A 24,261-nucleotide genomic window follows, 5' to 3' on the forward strand; every position below is an offset into this window, starting at 1 on the left:
CACACACCCAACAACAAGCACAACAAACCACACACACACATATCACACACAACATACCAATCAACAAGTAGCAAGTGAGCCCCGCAAAGCACTATGAACAGTACATGATTAATAAGCCATAAATATATAAAAGTGTTAAAAATAATGGTGTGAAATGGTAAATAAATCAGCCATACATTAGTCAGGGTAAAAACAGTAGCTACACACACTCACATCGCACCCAAATGAAGCCTTGAAAATTTGCATTTTGGAAACTGGTGCCAATATGGCAGTTCAGTACCCAAATCTTCTGGTAAATGACATAACAAGATTGAGAGTGAGGAAATAGCATGCATTTGTCACCTAGCTTGTTCACATTTTGGTGTGTGAGTTATCCGGTGAGGTCACCTGTACAAAACCACTAGCTAAATATGAATTACAACAATGATATACAACTAAGTTAGAGGCCCTCTAAACAAATAAAAAACAGCTCAAACACACTTTTGTAAGACTCACAGACTCCAGTATTGATATATTGTCTCCTTTTTTGTCTTCACCCAGACACATTCATGTTGTGTGCGACATTTAATAAGAAATAACTGAGCAGACAAATAATTTCTGCTTTTGGGAAAAAGAGCCCTCACAATAAGTGACTGAATGGAAATCCAGAGGAGCTCCTTGTGTTTGTCATCAGGGAGAGATACTGGTGAGGCAGGCACGAGGCAAGCTGTTAGCTGTTTATGGTTTTGATGGATTCCTCCTTCATTGCCGAGGCAATCTATTTTAATGAAATGGATAACACTCATCATCTGCCATTTGGCATGAAGTGTCGCTCCGTCCCGTACAGTCCACTGTGCCAGAGCCGCTCTGGGCGAAATGCTTCCGTTGGCAGCTCCTGAATGTGTGGAAATGTGACCTTGAAGGAACGTTTTGTTAGGCTTAGAGCTGGACTGAGCGCACATCGTGAAAAACTTTATGCAGCATCAGAGGCGTCATATCTGAGAGGTGGCCAGTCGCACAGCTGCTTCATAATTTCCAGCCATACACTAATTTTTCCAAGTGTTTTTTTGTAGCAAGAATGTTTTTCGATAACCATGGAGGACATTTACATTTTCTGCTACTTTATAGGCTACTTCTATATAACCACAGTTCAGTGGGAAATTTTGTACTTTTTACTCAATTTAACTTATTTGATAGTTTGAGGAACTTTGCAAATTCATAATTCTTGTATAAAATACAATCAACAAATAAATTATAATGTATTTATAAAAGTTAAGATAAGATTCTATTGATTCACTGCAATTAAAAATAATTAAACCTTTACCAGCTGCAACCTTAAAGTGACGCACACAGTAATCTGTTAATAATTGTTAATAGATCTTTGCGGGATTAACTGTAAAAAGAAAGTATTTGTTTTAACTTAAAAAACAGTTAGTGTCACGGTTTCCTTAAATTTTTAAGTTGACTAAAGTTGAGACGACAAATTGAAGTAATTTTGTCATATTTTAACTTGTCTTCTCAAATTCATTTAACTTTGAAATTCAAGGCAGCGTGGACATTAACATTTAAAACAATTTTTTTTTTACTTTTACTTTAAGTATATTTTGATGCTGATACTGTATTTTTACTTACTTTTGAATGCCTTTTCTACTGCTTGAAAAAGTCTTTCTACACTGTGGTATTGCTACTATTTTTGCACTTCTGTAAAATAAAAATGAATTGTTTTAAAATAAAAAAGCAAGTGTGTGGGCTGCCTTAAAATTTTAGGTTGACTGAATATGAAAAGACAGTTTGAGGTAATTTGTACTGATTTCACTTGTCTTCTTTAATTCAGTTAACTTCAAGATTTAACGCAGCCCAGATAGTAGCTTTTTCCATGTAACTTGGAATATAAAAAGCACCACTTCTTGTGTGCTAGAAAGTACAAAACATAAATATAGTTTGCAAAATGATAGTCACTATATTTATTTTATCTTCAATAAAGAAAAGAATTTACCATTTTCAAATTCTTTTTGAAAACACTTAACAAACAAAATGCAAAAATTCAGAAATATAACTACAGAGGTGAGTGTATAAAATAAAGCTTAATAAAGCTATTCAAAATAAAGCTCTTAATCTCTACATGATTTTACAGAAGTTTCCCCTACATTTAGAGCAGCAGAAATGCTTTTATAACCTAATTTTAATTTGTGTCGTTGCAACTGATTTAGCAAAACTCACATTTACTTACATGTAGATTGATTACTATTGTCAGTTTATGTGCTTCACTTTTTCCTCCAGCATGTCTGTGCTGTAAATGTGACAATAAGTCAGCTTCTCATTATGATAATCAGTGACATTGGTTTATTGGTCCTCTTTCTCAGACTGTCTCCATGCAAGAGTGGCAGAGATACTGTATGCTCTTCATTTAAAGGCATGGTAGCAGCAATTGAAAGCAGTTGCTTTTTAAATGTATTATGAGTTAAACCCTAGTTAAAAGAATCATGCAGTAATTAGAGACAAACACAGCAGAGGGAGACAAAGTTTGAGCCACACTGTCAGACTGATCTCAGACCTGCAGGTGTTCTTACATGCACAATGATGTGTTGTTTATTCGAGCTGGTATTTCTGCATTATAGCAACGTAGCATTTCAAGAGAGGGTGTGCGCTGACATATAAGGATAAAGGGACGTGTGTGTGTGTGTGTGTGTGTGTGTGTGCATGTGCATGCATATGTGTGTGTGTGTGTGTGCGTGTGTGTGTGCATGTTATCTCATCCCTTGAGGGGACATCAGTGGGCTGTGTGGATTTTTCCAACCTCTGGACTCCTTTCTTGGTTGAGTGGACGTTCTCTCTACCGAGAATCCTGCGAGCCTTCATCCCTCAATATGGACACACACACGCAGGAACACACACACACACACACACACACACACACACACACAGAGGAAAGGTTAGTCACTGTGGCCTTCGGGGAGCAGGTGTGTCCATATGTGCAGTTAAAGTCCAACTGCAGTATTTCTGCTCCAATGTACAGAGCATCCAGCCCAGTCACCAGAGGAAAATGTTTGCATTGTATGTTTTTGCAAACCGCGGATACGTTACATTTGCACATTTTATATATTATATCAAAAATTCTTAAGTGACATAATTCTGTGCACATGTATGAGATGAATTTGGAGATGGAGGGGATGGTGGCTGGTGTGAGATGTAGGCAACACAATTGCTAAGCCGTACATCACTATTTGAGACCAACAAACAACAAATCTAGTTGTTTTTTAGCGAGACATCAGCGCCATTTTCAGCCATGACTGTGGCACCAAAACTATTAGGTTTAAGCCAAAATATTATCTTTTTCTAACCGTCCTACAAAAACAAATTGAGAGCCAAAACAGTCAAGTTGCAGACCAGAAAACAAAATGCTTGAGACAAAATGATTGAGCTGATCGATGCTGAAATGCTGCATAGAGATCACTCACTACTGTGTCGGTCTACAGAGTTTGTCCATACGCTGAAAAAAATGTCACTAAAAATATTAATTACAGCTGTTTTGATGTCTTTGTATGTACAAACATGGACAAGTCTTGTGCTGCACCTTAGCTTATGGAGAGGCCTAACAAACAACCACAGAGGAAAAAGTGCATTGCATTAGTCAGTTTGCAGGCTAGATAGCAAATTAGCTAGTCAACTGTAACACTTTGAACAATTTGTTAAATTATTTTATTTTATTTTATTCACACCATTAAAAACAGTAACAGAAAACATAGGTCAAAATAATACAGAAAAACATGTGCCGGAGAGGTCAGAAACCCAAATGGGCTTAATGAAATACCTCACCAAAGGTAATACAATAGATTACAATACTTACAGTATTAAAAAGTTTAAAAACATACCTGCAAATGCCAGCATCCATAGGATAGATGCTGTGGTTTTTGGTCAAAAGTGCAAAATGCTGTTTGTCCTTGGCTTTTGAGTGTGCTTGGCAAGATATTACAGAAATCCCCTAAAATTAAGACAGAAACTTTATTTCTACAAAATATTTAATTATCCTTACAGAATTCTTAAAATTGCATCTACATCTTCTTACTCGTCGAGTCAAACATCATTTTGCACGGTGAAGGTCAAACTTCGAACTGAAGTTACAGTAAGCAAAGCCCTTTTTTTTTAGTGCAGGGGGACTTCTGCATGAAATGGAGGACTTTTCAGTTTCATATTTCATTTGCAGTTGAAAGCCAACAGGCTCATTATTTGATATTAGGTAGATAACTCACGGCTCTCTTTCTAGTCGAGCACAATTCTTTGGATCCATGAGCATACATATTCGTAGTAACATCTCCCCAGCCAGCGCTGGCTTTTAATGAGTCATGACACCGAGAAAAGCAAACTTTTAGCTGTGATATTACAACAAACGTCACCACAGTACAGTCTTGACTGCCGTGTTTTTCCTTGTACTGTAGTTCCCGGCACCTCCATGTACCTTAATTGTGTGTACAACAGAAGAAGCTTTCCTCGCTCTGTGTCTCTGACTGGTGTCTTGTTTGTCTCACTGAGGGATGAAGCTGCAGGCACATCAGAAAAGACGCACACTCTCCCTCTCTTCGTCTCTACAGTAGAGTACTGCACTCTGTGTGGAAACAATGGGTTTGTCAGTAAAGCTTGTTTGCCTCCCCCACCCCCCGTTTTCCTTTAACAACGAGAACATCTTGAGCTCTTCCTTCAGTTTGCCACTCGCTCTGATTCTCCTCGTACCCGGAAACTGGCAGAGGATGCTCATTATCTTCCCTTTCTGTTGTTGTTCTGCGAGTGTGTAAAAAGTGGGCAATTATAGTGCGTTTCTTGTAGACGGCCAAACCTTTCTATAATGAGGAGATCTCCTTAAGCAGGACACACTGTGTATGTGTGTGCTGTGTGTGAAAATGTGAATTTTTCCATTTAATTCTAAGTCTGACCAATAAAACACAACACACACAGGTTCAGTTTGTGCTGTTTGATGTCATGGAGCAGCGCGGCATGACTGCGATGTGTTTTGTTAATGGGGAAGACGTCCTCTAGAATATATCTGCACAACAGCGAGAGGAATGATTCAGTGCGCTGCTAGGAAGGGTTGGTACTGTTGTTGCTGTTTAAATGGGGGAAGAGAACAGCTTTTGAGATGAAAGCATCAGAGGAAACGGATGCGTTCAGTTTTGATCTCTGTTTACTGCATTCAGCGGATCCCTTGAAAGGATTTAAAGTGGTAATCAGCGAGATAATGGTTTGTTATTTTGTCTCCAGTCGCGGTGCTGAGCATCCACTGCTGTGGTGATTTCTTCGACGCATTTCCCAGCCATCAGTTGTCATTCAGAACGATTCTTTTGTCTTCATAATCTGCTCAGGTGCATTTTCTAATAAGATGGCTATCGCTGCTCACGTTAATGACCCACTTCTTCTTCTATTCATCAAACTGCAAACAGTACTTCCTGTGTGCTTGCATGAGTTCCCTGGCATTGTGCCAAGACTTGTACGTGTTTCTCCTGAGATGAGCCCTCATTGCGTGCTGTTGTTTTGCTTCCACACAATGAAATAATCACGGGGGAAATGTGCTTAATAAAAGATAAGTGAACTGATTCACAGCCCAACAACGTTCTTGTTGTATAAACTGTGAGGATGCTTGATTTGAGAATAATAGATGGAAAAACAACGAGCTTTTTGTTCAAACAGAAGAGACCAATAAGAAAATCAAAATGTATTACAAATGTATTATGTTTAAAGCTCCAGTAATATTGTTTTTATTTAAATAATAGATCAAACCACTGCTGGGCAACAACAATAAAAGACACTTTACAAACAACCCAAATGACACTGAGTTGGCACTGAATGATTCTGTAACCACGGATACGTTATATTTGTACGTTATAATGTAGCTTCTTTGAAACTTTATGTCTCAAAAATGTTGTGATTAATGAGGTTATGTTGGCACAAAAATCACTTGGTTAGGTTAGGGAGAGATCGTGTTTTGGCTTAAAATATCCATTTTTAGGGGCACAGTTTTGAAAAACAGCAATATCGCTTTTTTGGAGCTGTTCATGGTGAGATTACAGCGATGGGTCCCTAAAAAAAATCACCCACGCTTGGTGGCTATAAAGCCTTTGGAAATACAGTGATGACACGCTAAAACACTGTTGGTTTTGTTGACTGGTTGTCTCAAACAGCTTAGCAGACTTCGAACCCAGTCACACCCCACCACCCCCTCTACCTCCTGATGACAAAATCAGCTCATATACTTTGGTGATATGATGCATATGAAACATACAAATGTAACATAACTGTAGTTTTCAGAAATATACTACAATGCCAATGTTTTCCTCTGGCGACAGGGCTACTGCAAAAACTGCATACAAACCAACTTCAAAAAATGAAAAACATTGTAATCAAGCATCTGCATTTTTCATATTGACAACAACAGCAGGCAGCTGTTTTCCCAAAAAAAAAAAAAAAAAAAAATCAACTGTACACTGTGCACATCACCAAATTAGCAAATGAACATTATGGAGCATTTAGAAGCAGCCAAACATTTTTTCTCAGGAGTTTGTCGAGACCAAAATGGAGCTAAAAGGAGAAACAGGACTCCAAATGAATGATGTTTTTCTTCATTTAGGTTGGATGTGTAAGTGGATGATATAAGGTGATCGAATGTCCCGTTTCACATTAACAGCTTGCTTTGCTGCCCCCAGTTGCCCAAAAAAAAATAGATGAATGTGGTTTAATTTGTCACAGATGATTTAAATGAATTGACATTTGTAAGATGTTGGACCTGTGGTGCCAAATGATGGGTCACACAAAGTTTTAAACCACTCAAGGACAACTACATAAATTCAGTGCCGTATATTGACAGAGAGGTTTTGAGGAAAAGACGGGATCAAACTGATTAGTTAAAAGATTTGAGAGAAAACCCAGAGCAAAAACCTTTGACTTGTTTGGGATTAAGCACAGGAAGAATGTAGATTAAACAGATCAGATGAATGACTAGGGAGAAATAAAAGGTGCTGACAGAGGTGGCCTTCATGGATCCACTTCATCATCTTACTTTTGTTGTACGTAAATCCCTGAGCATGTTTTTAAATTGTTTTACAACCCAGTTCACACAGATAAATGTTATCTTTCCCCACATCCCCTCTAGCTCTGTCCTCTTATTTATTCATTGATCTTTTTCTTCCCCAGTTTGCTCCCAGTACTCCCGTGGTGTCTTCGCCATCTTCGGCCTGTACGACAAACGCTCGGTGCACACGTTGACGTCCTTCTGCAGCGCCCTGCATATCTCCCTCATCACGCCCAGCTTCCCCACCGAGGGCGAGAGCCAGTTCACCCTGCAGCTCCGGCCGTCCATCCGCGGAGCGCTCCTGTCCCTCCTCGACCACTACGACTGGAACAAGTTCGTCTTCCTGTACGACACCGACCGGGGTGAGTAAAGACGACGGACTCCTTTTGTCTTTCCTTTAGATGACCTTTCAAAGTACTGAATAAACTGATTCTCCCAAAACATAGAGCAGCAACTAAACATGTGGACAAACTTTAAGATCAGAATTTTTGTAAGGTGCCACAGAATTGCGTGATTCCCCAGAAAGCTGCAGGTAAAATTTACAGCCACTACAAAATGGAAGTGAAAAGCAAGTCAAACTGCACTAACTGCACTTGGGAGGTGTAATCTCTGGTCTCTGGAAGCTGTGAGGCACTTACTGCACTCTGAGCCACGGAAAAACACAGAGAGATAAAACAAGAGAGCCATCTCAAGTGAAAGCTACGGTGAGATGGCTGTGGCTAGCTTTAGTTTAAGCTGAAACAAAACATACTCACTGGTCTTTCACCCACTGTCATTTGTAATTCAAGACACTGGTTTTGATAAACCAACCGTTTTATAATTCAGTTGGTTTTTCCACACAACTGAATGGAACAACCCAAAGCAAAAGAGGAGGCAGCGCAATGACCCAGCCAGGGGAGCGAGTCCTGATCTTTCTTTAATCTTAACAGCCTTCGGTGCCTCAGCTTAACCAAACCTTAACCATACAGGTGGCAGATCAGAAAATGCTCATCAGAGTTTTCTTTGGACTTTATTGTTCAGGTATTAGCTTCTGTTGTAATATATTCATGATTTATTGTATTAAATCTAAATTCGCAGAATTAAAAAATATCTTCAGCTCTTAAACATAATATTAATCTAGCTATAGGTATGTTTCAGTGAAAATAATTCGATTTCATTGCAATAAATCTTTCAGCAGGCGGGTACATGGTGTTTCTTTGCCCTCATTCGTCCTGCATTGCAAACACAGAGGTGTGAATGGATGTCCCCGCTAAAATAATGGCTGTTTTTAATCCACAACATGTCTTGGGGCCACCAAGTGATCAATATTGCAGTGCAGCTGCTGCTAGAAGTGTTGTGAATAGTGTTGGACCTCTCTCTCCATCTGTCTCTGGCTCCATTCCCCTCCTGAGGACGAGGACCGCATATTTCTCTCATCCGTGTTTTTCTCTCTCTTTGGATTTTTTCTTTTTTTCGTTTCATTTTCTTCTCTGTCACCCACACCGTCTTTGCCTTTCTCTCACCACACACACACACACACACACACACACACACACACACACACACACACACACACAGTCAATAGGTTTGTACTTACCCCCCCGTGTTACATTTCCATTACAAGGCAGAATGGATATGGGCTACTGCCTGGATCGCATCTCCACATCTTGCTTTCATACATTTTCCAGAAGGTAGTCAGGGGTTTTCATTCTTCGTGTGAGCTGCTGTGGGGACTACAGTGGGTGTTTGAGCAGATTGGCTGTATGGGAGCGACAGAGTGAGCACCGTATCAGGATGGCCTCCCTTCAGAACAGCTCATTCCCTGCCTCTTTTTTCCTCTTATCTCAGGTCGGACACGCTTGACTGGGTAAAAAGCCTCGTCTCCTCTCAACAAAACCTACTTGTATCTGATCAAGTGTTCTCCAAAAACACAACAAAGGTTCCTGCTGTCAGAGTGTACTGCCCCGCAGACGCACAGGCAGACTTTTAGGCTGCTTAAAGCCTCAATTGGCATTACAACTGATTCAGGATCAGCAGTAGTCTTTGACTGGAATATAGATGATCTTATGTGTGATGTTTGAAGACTTTAGTCTCTTTCTCCCCAATTTAGAAGTGTCTCTAAGTAATTTTTACTTCAAACGATGGTGCTTAGTTGTGCACACTGTATGTGAGAATTTGTGTTTTCAGCGGCGGTGGAGAAGTTATTCAGATCCTTTCCTTAAGTAAAAATACAAATACCACTCTGTAAAAACTTTCTGTTGCAAGTTAAAGTCCTTTATTGAAAATGTTTCTCAAGTAAAAGTATGGACGTATGATTAGGAAAATACATTTAAAGTATTAAGAATATATTATTATATTATATATTACATTATTTAGAAAATATTGAGCAATGCCATCACAATTACCCAGAGCCAAAAGTTGACACCTTCACAATGTTTGTTATGTCCATAAAATAGGCCACACTTCAACATTATTACAAATACTTTAAATTTACCAGAATTAAAAGGAATAGGAGCAAATCTTCACATTCATGAAACTGTAATGTTGAAATGTTTTGCATGAAAAGTAACTTAAACAACCCAAACAGAACTAATGAGAACTAATTTTCTGTCAGTTGACTAATTAATTAATCATCTAAGCGTTTAAGCTGTACTTGTATAAACTTTTGATTTATAAAGGATGAATTCTTTATGTTTTGTTTGGAAAAAAACCTTATTTGTAAGGTAACTAAAGCTGTCAGATAAATGAAGTGAAATAAAAAGTACAATATTTTCCTCTGAAGCCCCTCTGTGGTGCTGTAGAAATAGAAATTAGCATGAAAAGAACAAACTTAAGTTCAATTAGGTACAACTTCTTCTCAAGTACAGTACTTGAATACATATTTTTAGTTAAATTCCATCTCTGGTTTTCACTCAAACCTCTCAGACTTCCATTAATCCTGCAGAAATTATGAAATCCTGAAAAAAACTATCCAAGCATGATGTGACCCTTGAACTGGTCACCCTGGATATTTATGTCACAACACAAGTTCACAACATTTAGAAACCAGAAGCAAATTGAAACCTTTATTAAAACAGTTACGTATTTGCAAGAGCTTGATTTTTGGTAAAAACAACAGCCCTGTAGATGACTCTGTCCATGGTGCTGAAATCAGTCAGCAGACGGCAACTTATTTTAACTGACTAATGGCTGATGTTTGAGCTCTGGTGAAGGGGCCGTCATTCTAACATCGGGAAACGCTGTCTGTCGAGGACATGCTGGATACAACACGACACATACGAAAAACATGAGTGGCTCAACATGGGTACTATTACTATCTGAGGTTGTATAAAACATACAAATTACCTTAAGTTGTATTAGTTGATTCTGCATATGAAAAATATTGTTTTTTATGGTAGATAAACTGTATTGTCAGATTTTTTTCCCGAAGTATTCCAGTAAATTTTGAGGGCAGTTTTTCACTTTCATATCTCATATTGTAATCAAACATTTAGAAGTATAGTGTTTATTGATTGCCATCATCTTGTCTGGTCCTCTCCTCATGTATTTTTCCACCAGCTTTATAGCTGATCAGTTTAAATTTCTTTTGCCGCCTGGTTCAGCATGAAAGCAAATTTCTGCACAAGCATTTTTCACAATCCTAAAAAAAAAATACATTTCTATAACTTTAGGGGGTAAGGTTAGGCAGGCACTGTCCTTCACATTATTATTATTTTATTTCTTGTGGAGTTTTTGTGCTGCACACTCAATTAATTAGGAGTGTACTCTAGCAGTTTTTCTGAAGAGGACAGCTTGCATATTTCAAAACCTCATATAAATCATGAGGACTTGTGTCTTTGTTAGAGGGTATGAATGTGTCTGACTTTATACGTTCATATTAGTGCGCATGCGAGTGCTTTTCAGAAGGCTTTTGGGCACAGGCTCTAGCTCTTTGGCCTGAGGATTTTTCACACACACACACACACACACACACACACACACACACACACACACACTCACTCTCTCTAACACACACACACTCACTCTCTCTAACACACACACACACACACACACACACACACACACACAGGGCCAGGCATTCACCCAGTATCGACTATAATGTAGAATCAGCCCACGCATGGCTGAGCTCAGTCAATGAGCGCCAGTCTGATTCGCTGCATCAGAGCACCAGAGATACAAGAGGGCTGGTTACTGTAGCACTGCACTGAGCACTGTTCCTTTTAGCTTCCACTACAGGTCCCACAAATACAGACACACACTGACACAGGGAAAAAATAATAAATAAATGTGACAAGACAAATTAAACAATACAAAGACGATCCAGGAAATGTTTTACACTGTAAATCTGATGAGTTGATCTTACTTAAAATAATCTTGGAATCAGATTGCCTTGAAAAAGAAATGCAGAAGTAACTAGAAATCTTAATTTATGTTTACTTAATAGCTACGTGTTAAGTTTGTTGAAAGACAAGGATACAAAGACAAAGGAGAGGAGAGCAGATGCAACAAGGAGAGGAGAGGAGGATGGGGGAAACAAAAGGAGAGCCTACATAAAAGGAGAACAGGAGAGGTAAGGATACAAGGAGTGATGAAAGTAAAGTAGAGGAGAGTTAATTAGAGGAAAAATGAAAGGGAGAGGATGAAAGAGAAATGAAAAGAAAGGGAACAATGAAGGAGGAAACAAGATGTGGATACAAGGAGGGTGTGAAGTAGGAGAGTAAACAAGGAGGAAGGAGAAGGACTGAGGGGACAAGTGGAGAGAAAATTTGGAGAAAACATACAAGGATGGAGGATTTGAGAGGAGAGGAATCAAGGACATAGGGGAGGAAAAGAAGAGGAGCGCAAAGGAAATGAGAGGAGAAGAGAAAATTAGAGGAAAGGAGAAGACAGAGGAGGACATTTAGAGAGGAGACAAGAAGACAGGAAAGGAAATGAAGAGAAGATGGGAAAAAACAAGAGAGAAAAGGGGAGTAGGAGAAAAAAGAGAACATAAAAAATGAGGAGAGAAGAGATGAGGTAAAGAAAAGAACGAGAGAGTAAATAAGTGAGGAAAGGAAGGGCACAGAGCAGGCAACAAGATGATCTTTCTCCATCAGATGGAGTGTGTTCAGGACATGATGAATGGCTCTTTTTAAAAGCATAAGCCTCTCTGTGTACTCTGTGGAGAGCGAGAGGTGAAAGGAAAGGACCGACTGGATGAGGGAGGAGGACGGACGGAGGCTCAGTGGGCAGACGCTGACAGTATGTATCAAACTGTAGGCCAAAGATGGGACAACAGGGAGGGAGAGATACAGAGAGGAGGCCGAAATCACACACATAACCCCAGATGTGCACTTGCTCTCCTCTCCACACGCTGCAGCTGCTTCCATCGAGTGTCCAGCTCGGCTCCAATCAGCACAACATGCGTTAGTGCGCACATTAGCCCGTGGCTGTGTCTTTGACGCTGATGCTGATTGCGGCTGGCTGCTGCTCCACATACAGCCTCAGGGTTACACATTTATCAGCTGGTAATCAGCTGGCCCTTTGCACGCTTTACTTGCCTCGACTGCCACCACTGTGGTTTCCTGTTTCATGCGCTGTGTGTGCACCATGTGGCACAATAGGACATGATGGGAGATATCATGGATACTACAAGCAGCTCACTGCAGCTGCTGATTTGTATCTGGTGAAATAGTGCCAACAATGTGGAGTTTTGTTTAGTTTTCTATTTTAGTAATAAGAGTTTTGATAGTTTTAGTCAAAATCGCAGACCTTTCAGTCCAATATAGAGTCATAAAAGTGCCATGGATAAAATGATGACTTGTAAGCTTGCATATTGGCAGATCCATCTCAATAGCACTATTTGCACTGGACTAGTGTTACCTGGGGACCTCATGTAATTTAGAAATTACCCCCCTGCGCCTGTGTTTCATGCGGCACATTCGCACTAGATAAGCGATGTCTGTATTTAACTCAGATTTACTGAAAACAGCACTACAAAGCTAAGCTTCTGTGCCACTGTTAATGGACTTTATTATAATGCGAAGGGGAGTGGCTGGGGTGTGACTTTTTTATTAAAATAAATATGAAATACTACCTTTTCAAGTTGTATGTACCTCACCAAAGCCAAAATTAAAAACACAACCCCCTGTTCAGTGCTTACATTTACATTTAATGCCTGAATTTGCAGCATCCCTTCCCCCCTCATAAATAAAGAACAGGCCCTAACCACCGAGGGGGGCTGGTCCGGTGACAAGGAGCATGCACAGAGCGCAGAGGCCAGTTACATGACAGAGGAAAACAAACAAACAAAAAAAACCTCCAAACAACTCCCAAATCACCAGCAAATTACAGCGATGCTGATTTGCACGGGAATAATATTATCACATGACCTCTGTGTTTGCCGACATGTGGTAGGAAATATGCCCTGAAATTTTTACTTTACAAACTACAGACATTGCTGATTTGCATGGGATTAAAATCACAGACAATTATTACAAATTACTGGAGGTCCTCATGTAATACTCGTTGACACAAGCCAACTAAACAAACCAGAAACAACACCATATTGGCTCTTTATGCGGTGGCCATCATCCCAGATGAGCCAATCACCTGCTGGCGCCTGTAGCTGGTACACCAGTTGTATCCTTGTCCCAGCATACAACTATGTGCATATACACACACTGACTACATTTACATGCATATAAAGTACGTGCCCCAACATCACTTCAAAATAAGAAAAGTGGATCTGTGAACCCACTTGTGCCATTTTGCCTCTGTTTGTCAAAATAGGATTTTTTTCAGTTTTTCAGTAGTGGCAGACTTGTTCAACCATGCAAACACAGCCTCCCGCTTTCATTTCTTCAGCTACTTACTTGAAAAGGTCAGCGTTGTGAAATTTGCACATATCCAAAACCTGTTGATACGTAAGTCTGTCATAACACTTACAACTGGGTGTTTTTCATCTTCCAACCATAAATGTGAGCTTTTCTTTCAGGCGTGTGTCTCTACCACAGCCCTGCGAACTGTTGGTGTGTCTGCAGCATATCCATGACAGTGAATAGAGCAAACCACACACAGACAAGAAAAAAAAACTAGAGCTAGCACTATTTAAAAATGCAAACATTAAATCTGCTTTCAAACCACCCAAAGGTTATATAAGAACAAATCACTTTTTTTTCTTGTTGTAAGATTTTTTTATTTTGGTAAAAGTCTCCACCTTGAATTAAACTGAACATTTCAGTTGTTTTTTATTTCAGGTTATTTTTCCCATTAAAAACTGGATTAAGTTGAAATAAGTATAAGAAAATACTGGTTAACTGACTAATCTCTGCAGCTCTAGTTGCAGTTATTAATGTGCTTCAAACATTAGGCTGCAATGCACAGACAGTGCAGTTCCTTTATTTCACGTCTCCCACATGGATTATGGTGAGGATGCTGACTTTTTGTTGGGGACATGCTGCTTGAGACTCAGCCTTTCTGTGCTATCATTTGCATTTTTCTAAGACACATTTTACAGGGTACTCCTGTTAAAATGGATCAGCCGGAAAGATTAAAAAGTCAGTTATACCACAAGATACTGAACATGTTTGTAATACACATACAAATTTAATTCACAACACCATCGAGTCTCTTCATAATAAGCCGTTACTCTGCGCTGTGGTATCATATTGTGATGAAAATTAGATAATTCAAAGCATAATGAGGCATTTCCACAGCTTTGTTTTATTTACAGTGTAACTATACATTACATCATACTGTCATACCTCTGCCCACTATTAAAATGAGTCTATGGCAAACCAAAAGTATTGGAGTATTAACACATGAACTAAGGTTTCACACCACGACACACTAACAGTGAGCCAAAACAGCTGCTCATTTGTAGCTGAAAAAGCTCCAGTCGATACAGTCAATAGCAGCAAAGTAGCTGCAGCGCCCACAGGGAGTCGTTTTTATCCCAGCCTGTGGCATCCCAACCCTGCACACAGCCCCTCCTTTTTATTATGTTTATTTGTCAGGGACCATGTATTCCAAGCAATAAGAAGAGACGTGTTGTATCAGATTTAGCCACCAGCGTCTATCCTTCTGCAGTCCTTGGGCAGGTACACACAAACGCCACGAGGTAAATGTTAAGGTAAAGAAATAAAGTGAGTTCACACCAGGAGAACTGGAGACTTTGAATGTGTTAAAATCAGGCTTTAGTTGTTTTTCTGTTTTGAGTTTTGCTCCTTGGAGAAAAAAACAGATATACAGTGTGAACATGGACAGATCAATTAACAGACAGCAACAACAGCTATGTGCGTCCCCAAGAGAGCCAGAAGACACGAAAGGGATGAAATGGGTAAAAAATGAGTTCATTAAAAGCTTGTCTGTTTATGGCTGGCTCTCGGGATGTCAGTGTCCGTCCGCACTGAAATATCTCAATAACTATCAGATGGATTGCCATAAAAGTTAGTGCAGGAATCCATGCTCCCCACGGGATGAATTTCATAAAGATGGTGACACTCTGCCTTTTCATCTTGCGTCATTAACAGATCATTTAATAAAAAGTTGGTCGATTTTGCCTTTCTTTTTATCCACATAAAAAGTGTATTAGCGGGTGAAAACAGCACAGAACTGTTATTGTGTTTTTGTTTTTTTGTTGGTGAAAAAACACAAACTTGAAGCTCATTAGGTCATATACTTTATTTTAGTTCAACATTTTTTATTTTTTTGGTGTCTATTACACGTTAGAGCCCTGGAGCACCAAGCAGGTCGGCCATTGGTCTATATCAGACCTTCGGTTGCAGCATTATACCGGTTTTAAGGTGTACCGTGGTATGAAAATTGATGGTTATCTTATTCTGTACATTTGCTTATCTACAGTTTTGGGGAAAAAAGGCAACCAAATGGCAAATCTAGCCAGCACATGCACCTTTCCTTCCCTCCTTCTTGTGTGTCCTGCAAGTTGGCACTTATCGGCTCTTGTAGGCTTTTTTTTTTTTTTTGGTTGATTGAGCATGTTAAATCGGCATATCTGATGGCTGAGCTCGTCGGTGAGGCAAATCACTCTCATTGGCAGTTTAGCTCAGTGCAAGAGAACAGAAACGGAAGTGAGAATAAGAAATAAATGGCTTAAATTTAGAGGGAGTGACATTGAAACAAACTTAGGTTAGATTAATTTTGAGCCATTGGGCTTTTCAGTTAAAACAATTGGCAATTCAGGTTTTGTTGTTAATGTGCTAACTGGCTAAATAGCTACTTGAATCCGTCTTACAGTTTCCTTTTTTAATGATGAATACAGGCTACAGCTGCATACTGCTATGGAGAGTTATTTCCTCTTAACAGTCGGCCTTCTTCACCACTATTTCTTTGATGTCGGTTTGGTGCATCTGGGCCTTATCAGGATATACATGACCTCTCAGTCATATTTTTCCTTTGCACAACTAGTCAAAATGTAACCCCCATGCATACATAACAATGTTGTGCATGTTTGCAAGTCAGATGCCATGCGGTAATGGCATCTAGTCTACTTCCACCTTCAACTGACTTTGTCTTTGTTATGTATTCTTTCCACAAATGTATTATTATGAGGTGTAGAAGCACAAAAGCTCAATTTTGATATGCCTCAAACATAATCAAACACTAGGCTTCAAAAAGAGAAAAGGGGGGTGCCCTGTTGGAGATTTTGAACCGCAATGTCTGCAATTATTTGGGTCCGGCAGGGGACTTTTGTTGCATGTCATTCCTTTCTCTCCTCCCTCATATGCTGCCATCTTTCTAATTTCAACTGTTCATGGCGTGAAAATAAAAAAGATGAAAATGTGCCCGTCCCAAAACTCTTGTACAGTAAAGATCTCACGACAGCACATTTTAATTTACTGATCTTTTCTGGCTTTTGCAACATGCAGTCCCATTTGTCTTTTGTCAAAACTGAGAAAAAGAACAATGGCTGTGTCCCATCCAGGGTCCCTTGTTACCAAAATGTCACAAACCAGCTCTTCCTTCAGGAGTAACTGAGGACACTCTGAGATGATACATGCACACGGGAGCATGTGTGTCATTTCAACCAGCAGTCCCTCCTGGCGCTAAGATCGCTCTAACGTTGGAGCAAGGGGCTGAGGAGGGGATAGAGGAGGTGGAGAGGGAGCCGGGTTGCCAGAGCACAGGTTAATCCACTAATTGGGAGCAAAGGGAGACGGGTTGCCAGATTGTGATGGCCACCAGGAGGGGCCGTTTAAGGGGGACATCTGTTCCTGCTGGAGAACAGCCGCCCTCACAGCTCCCTAGTTTCCTCTCTGACACTCATCTTCTTTATACACAAACCTGACAGCAAGGGTACCCACCCCACCCCCGACAGTCTAATGTTGCATCCGACTCATGGAGACGAGCCTGTTTCAGCGACTGGACCAAAAGCCAGGATCTGGCTGGAAAGAGATCAAAGCTTTAGGGGAGTTTGCTTCAGCGTGGTTTCTTTTAGATTGGAAGAGAGCTTGTCTTGCCAAAGATGTTGTGTCAACTAAAGCCAGTTTGTGAGGCAAACCAGCAATTATTGTGTTTCATCACTTCACATGAGCATATTTCCGTCAGGGAGTTTTTTAGCCTCAGTTTCTTCAGTAAACATATTGAGGAGATGTTACACTGACAACTAAAAAAAAGCATACAGGGAGCACTTCATGTTATTTTAACAGCAGAAAATGGATCCAGATCTGCAAAAAAATACACACGGACAATCACTGCGTATGTGGTTCCAAAATATTTAAAGATCTAATGTTTTATTGGTTAAAACATGCAAAATGTATGTGTTTGTGTAAGCAGGTATGCATGTGTATATATTACTCCATTATATTTTGCTGATCAAACATTTGTTTATTTAAAAATGTGAGAGAAGTCAACTCCAAATGCAACAAATGTTCTTAACCATCCAAATCTGCTCTGACCAGGTTTGCTCAATGATGAATCCAATTTAATCATAATTCACCTGTTAGCATAGATAACGCCCCCTTAACACTATATAATGGCAGGTTTTGTGCCGTGTGCAAAGACTCTGAAGACATGACGCCAAAAAAGATTTTAAAAAGAACTCCTGCAGTGGCGAAATTGACGTACAGTTAAATAAACTTACACAAAATAAATGTGATTTCAAGGAAATGTATTGAAGTATTAAAATTAAAAATACGTTACATAGAGCTTCATCAAAAGAATTAAAATGATAGAAAAGCAGCAAGTGCTCATACATACAGTACATATGAAAAGCAGGAACCATGAAATGTTTTTGCATGAAAAATGACTTACAGGAAAAATAGTTGCCAATTAATTTTCAAATTAATGGACCAATTATTTCAGCGCTATTAAAATCTTAATATGTAAAGTAGTTATATAATAATTGTAGTGCAGAAAAGGAGTATGATATTTCCATCTGGAGTACTTAGTTATATTGTAGCTGTGGTCAGCAGATGGACACAATAACTGATATGACAGTAATTGAGATCAAGCACCAAATATAGTATATTTCTTCAGCCCACAAATTTAATAATCCAGTCACTTTAATTACTCTAAACATCTACATTTGTCTGTGAAAATGAGATGTCTTTCTCTTATCTTTATGAGATTACTCTCAACCAATTGTAAAATAAAAGCAAAAATAAGAAAACCTTGGTGAATTTCAAAAATTGATGGGTTTAAACAAAATAAAAACAAACTGTGGATACGAGCAAAAATAAGAGAAAATTGGTTTGTATAATGCCGACAGTGTTTTGAGTTAAAAACTGTATAAATACATAGTCTGATGTGTCTTGTTGTGTTTGTCTCGCTGTACCAGGATACGCCATCCTGCAGGCCATCATGGAGAAGGCGGGACAGAACAACTGGCAGGTCAGCGCCATCTGCGTGGAAAACTTCAACGATGCCAGTTACCGACGGCTGCTGGATGATCTGGACCGGAGACAGGAGAAGAAGTTTGTCATCGACCTCGAGGCTGAGAGACTGCAGAACATGCTGGAACAGGTGATGGCACCATGACATCAGCATTTAGTTGCTATTTCAGTTTCTTCAGTTTCTTGTTCAAAAGAGGCATCTTGGTCTTTTTATTTATTCCTGATCCAGAAGATTGTTGAATCAACCACCGCAGATGCTGAAATCCACACCAGCCACTGAAGTATATTAGGCTCTATTTATTTACTGTTGTTTGGTTTAACTTGTGAAGCTTTAAAAGTGGCTGTAAATGCACGATTTGTTGTGTGACAGCTGTGGTTTGAACAGACTTTTATTCACATTGTCCACCAGAAAGGCAGCAGGATGATACATAGAGTGATCAGAGCGAATCGCAGCGCACACCTTTAGACAACAAGTCAAGCAAACCAATCAAATTGGCCAAATTTATATGGATGGGAAAATTATGGTGACCTTGTTGGCTGTTTGAGGAGTCCTGGCATGTTTCACAGATATCTCTTTTAAAATTGATGCCTCTGGGGAAAATACTTTTTGGGCCACAGGGGACTGGGATGTTGTACCACAGATGGATTCTGGGACAAACAGGCAACAAGGCTGGCCTCTTAAGGCATATCTCTTAATACATAGATGCAAATTCAGTCAAGAGTCAAACATCTTCCTTCAACTTTGACCAAACGTGCTTATTATTATTTTCAACTCGTCTGACTCTTTGATCTTCAATCTGACGTTGCGTCTACTCTAACCGATATCTATGCATCCCAGGAGATTACATCATCATCATTTAAAACGTGTGAGCGATTTAGTAATTTGCAAGTGCAAGTTACTAAAATGCACGTGAAATTTATAAAAAGGGTGCGTGAAATAGAAACATGTTTTTAAAAATTAAAACCTTAATGATGTCACCTCCCAGGTTCCGTACATACTTTTCGGGGAAGGGGATTCAGTTTTCCCTAACCTTTCACTAGAGAGCGACATATTTGCCTAAATCCAATGCTATTTGAAGTCGACATGATGCCAATATGCTGGCTTTGGCAGGAGGTTTTAAAATTGCAGCAGAGCAAAGTACAACAAACTGCGATGTTGGCCAAGAAGATGTGAATTTATGACAGCCTTTGAGCGCTCGCCATTGCTGCAATTACTCCTCACTGGTTCTGGCGTCCTGCTATACACGATTTGACCATGACATTAGTCCCAGCCGTGGTGCTGATGGTTATTTTTTTACTTATAATTTTAACCAAGAGACCGCTGTTTCATGCCATGATGCCAGACGAATCAGTCAACTCTGTAGTGGATGAGTCAAAGGTTCAAATTATTACTGACATTCATTTTACCTCTAAGTAAGGTAGTTTGCAATAATGGCCTCCATCGAATGATGGCAATTTTGCTTAATTTCCCAGATCTTAACTGACAGAGATGATGAAATAAGACTCAAGTTATAATAAATCAGAATTATCCTCTAATGATGTTTTCCAATGGTTTCCAGGAAACTAGAATGATGCAGAGGCAACTGTGTGATATTTAGTGATTAAGAGAATATTTGTTCGTTTTGGATGAGAATAAGAAAGATGAATGTAATGAGACTTTTTGTGTGTACCTTAAAATCTACAACTTTGTTTTAGAACCATAAGATCATCAAAATCACTTTATTTCCCATCCCCGACATGCAACGACAGGATCCCAGAAGCTAAATATCTACAAAGAACAGAAGTTCATACTTCACATGCGTACTCACTGTTTGTTTCACTCTATTTTTTTAATATGTTTGTGCTAATTAGAAAGTTTGAGCTTGAAAACAGTCTGTTCGGATCTCCGGTGGTGTTAGTTGGCATAAGCACACTCAGAATATGATGTGTGCCTTCCTCCTCCTCCTCTTCCTCTTCACCCGCTCATCCCTCCATCTCTCTCCAGGGCAACTGGTGTCTCTGTAATTGTTCAATTATTCAGCAAATCTCCACTCTGACATCTGTCATAGTTCTTACAGTTTACTTTGCAGACGTGTGTAAGTCCAGGAGTTTTGTTGCCCCGCGCGGCAGCAGACTTCCTGCTCGATGGCCGTGTGTAGAACGTCTCACAAGTAGATGTGATGGATTGTATTTAGAGCTTGTGAATTAATACATTGTTCTGTGCAGCGTGGTCGGAGTGGAGTTATAGTCGTAGACATAAACATCTCTTTGAACCCGCATTCATTTCAGCTGTCATCCTGTTCGTATTTGCATCCCTGCCAAATTTTCCTGATCCTGAACAAGGATTTGAATACGTAATTGGGCCTCATTAGTTGCTTATTAACAGCACGGTCAGTACATATCAAGGCTTAGAAGCAGCCAGATGTTACTTTCAATGTCAGAGCATGAAATCTGTGAATTCAAACCTGTTTAATTTACAGATGGGAATTTAATTTGCTGGCAGCTAATTTGCAAGTTGTACAAACTGTACTATAGCTGCTTCATCTTAAAGTTAAAGTCCAAGAGGTGTTAAAGGTAACTAAAGGGTGCTGCAAAGCCCCTTTCAGACATGCACCTTTTGTATGTAAATGTATCAGTAACATTTTGGTGTCATGTCAGGTTGACTTTAAAGTCACCGGGTTGCATCTGTAACATTTCTAACATGAAACAAGTCTGCATTGAATGTCATCACAACCAGCCACAGCCACTCAACCACCAACCATATCACCACACAGAGGAAAGTGTGTGTTTTAAACAATAATACGTCCTCTTCAGCTGAAATGTACCACCAATAGATTCACGTTTCCTTCAGAGGAGTAATGCTGTTGTGTTTTTATTGGAAAAATATGGCACCTATATCAAAAACAACTCATAACAAGGTTTGTGGATTATCTTGAGTAACTGGGTCATGATTAATGGAAAGTGATGTTGAATTTTTCAGACACAAAATATTTCATTTGGCCATGTTCTCGTGTGATGCCGTCTGTCCATGCATCATGCTGCTGCCACAGGTGGCAACTGCCATCATAAAATAACACTGTGAACGGTTCTCTCCAGCCTTGTTTTTAGCTGACAACGTCCAGCAGCGTATCGTGCAGACCCCAACAGTGGCTTTTGACGTTGGGATCTTTAGCCGAAAACGACTGCAAAAGCGGTACTATTTGACAATTTCAGAATGAGAACAAGCTGGAGCAAGACAGATGGACTTTGGGGTGGTTTCATGTGGTTATCTCTTTGTGGGTGTTTTGCCCATTTTTGTGCTTATTTTGTCTCTTTGCAGTTATTTGCATTTTATGTGTCTTTTTTGTCATTTTATTTGCTATGTCGTCATTTTGTGTCTCCTTGTAGTTGTTTTATGTCTCTTTGTGGCTGTTTTACCCATTTTTTAAAGTTATTTTGTGTTTCCTTGCAGTTAATTTGCAGATTTTTTGTGGCCATTTTGAGTCTTCCCGGTCAGTAAGTGTTATCTTGAGTGACTTTTTGCTCATTTTGGGCCCCTGAGCCTTGGATCGGAACTTATTTCAGTTGACTAAATAAGTCCCAGTGAAATCACTGAGTAAGAAGGCCCTTTTAAAAGAGCACATTGACTTATTTCGAACCTTTTGGTTGTGTGGATTGGATGCTAATCTCTCCTGCAGTGTACATGTTGTGATTCTGATCGATATAAAGGATGTATTTTTATATTTTAATCTTGCAGATTACAGCTGTGAGCGTTCGCTGACAGCGGCGTTTCATTACCTGCTGCTCAGGTCTTGACAGCAGGCAAAGCTGTTGGGGAATAGATATCAATCCAAGCTTTTCTGAGTGATCCTAAGCATTTTTTCCCCTTTAATTCACGCCCTTATTAACTGGATGTCCAGTGGGATTTCCCAGCAGATGTCAGCTTTCAAAATCAGTTCTTATCACTGAGACGCAGCTCTGCGGTTGCACTCGTGTGTTTGTGTTGTCTGTGAGTGTGGAGAAGCATTGTCATGTCTCTGAAAGTGTGAAGTGTTTACTTCCGCTGTAAGATACGGACATGACCGCCTGTTCATTTGTGTAGACGTCCGATCTTCAATGGATTAAACCTCGACGGTCCCACTGTGTCAAGACACGCACACTCATCTGTCACACGCATCATTTCATGTAATTAACGTATGCTATACTGTAATCCAGTCAGATTAACGCTGAGGTCTGCTCCGCCTCCTCGCAGATCGTCAGTGTCGGGAAACATGTCAAAGGATACCATTACATCATGGCCAACCTGGTGAGGGAAAATTACTTCTGATGGTTTCTTTGACTTCTGTCTCATCATGTCTTCTTTATCTCATCTCTCTCTTGTTTTCTTACATCTGCTCTCCATCACCTTCCTGCACTTTCAGTCCTTTTGTCAGTCCAGTGTTGTGGTGTTGATGTGCAGACTTTGTCTTTAAAGGTCGGGCTGTAAGAGCAGTTGATATTGCAGATAAAAGACAACTATTATTAGCAGGATTCACTGATAACTGACCAAAGTGGCTGACCGACCAAGTAGAAAGAAGAAACACCCAATTTGTGTAATTTAACAACTATTGAATACTTAATATTATAATGAAAATACCACTGAATTTATAGAATTTTTCATTTTTTTTGCTTTTCAAAATGTGCCAAACAAACATTTACAAAAAATAAATGGAAAACAGAAAATCACAAGACACAGTATTACTGTATATGACAAAACAAACAATGAGCCAACAAACAAGAAACTAACTAAAAGAAAGAAACAAAAACAATGATCAGTCTCTAAACAGATAGAAGAACAGTGACGGCGTTTGTCTTGTGGCCTCTGAATGCTTTTGTTTCTCTGCACTCACATAGCTAAAGGCTAAAAAATAAACTTTAAATACACATACAGTAATTACAGCAGTATATTCTAATAATTAAGCTTCACTGGAATGAGTTCTAGTACAAATATAAACTATACCACAAAAAATACATGAAATAAAAATATATCAATTTGTGACCAGAAAAAGAAGATTGAAATATTTTAAAATGCCATCTGAAATTAAAGGCAGTGCACAGATAGTGATTGGAACCCCAAAATAAAAAAAGTTGGTTTAAAACAATTTTTATTTTCATGGCACATAAAAGCACATCAAATAAAATCTCACATAAAATCTTCTAAAAAGCATTCTGCTTTAATTCTTCGCTATCACACCACATTTTTAAAGCAGTCAGAGGAAACCTGAGCTTTTCAGTCTATGATACATTCATTAAATGCATTACAGGATGAGTCAGTGTCTAAAAGGCTGAATCCAAATATTTGGATTCGACTTAACAGGCACGTTCCCTCGAAGTCCAACAGTCTGCAGACTTTCAGAGAATCTGTGTCGGGCTTCGCTCAGAGCATTGCACATAAATTATAGCAAAATTTATGTG

The 24,261-nt window shown here is 39.4% G+C and overlaps 1 protein-coding gene across 2 annotated transcripts in view; it reads left to right on the forward strand.

Moving 5' to 3' along the window:
* gria4b (glutamate receptor, ionotropic, AMPA 4b) overlaps positions 1 to 24,261 on the forward strand; it is a 146,262-nt gene that overhangs the window by 62,565 nt on the left and 59,436 nt on the right. For both annotated transcript variants that reach the window (XM_042498982.2, XM_088088939.1), the window contains exons 3-5: positions 7,159 to 7,398; positions 18,795 to 18,979; positions 23,060 to 23,113. In XM_042498982.2, coding sequence (XP_042354916.1) covers positions 7,159 to 7,398; positions 18,795 to 18,979; positions 23,060 to 23,113 — 479 coding nt within the window. The remainder of the gene's footprint in view (positions 1 to 7,158; positions 7,399 to 18,794; positions 18,980 to 23,059; positions 23,114 to 24,261) is intronic.

The sequence above is a fragment of the Plectropomus leopardus genome, chromosome 15, assembly GCF_026936395.1.
Source record: "Plectropomus leopardus strain MGB_pleo_1.0 chromosome 15, ASM2693639v1, whole genome shotgun sequence".
Taxonomy (NCBI): Eukaryota; Metazoa; Chordata; class Actinopteri; order Perciformes; family Serranidae; genus Plectropomus; species Plectropomus leopardus.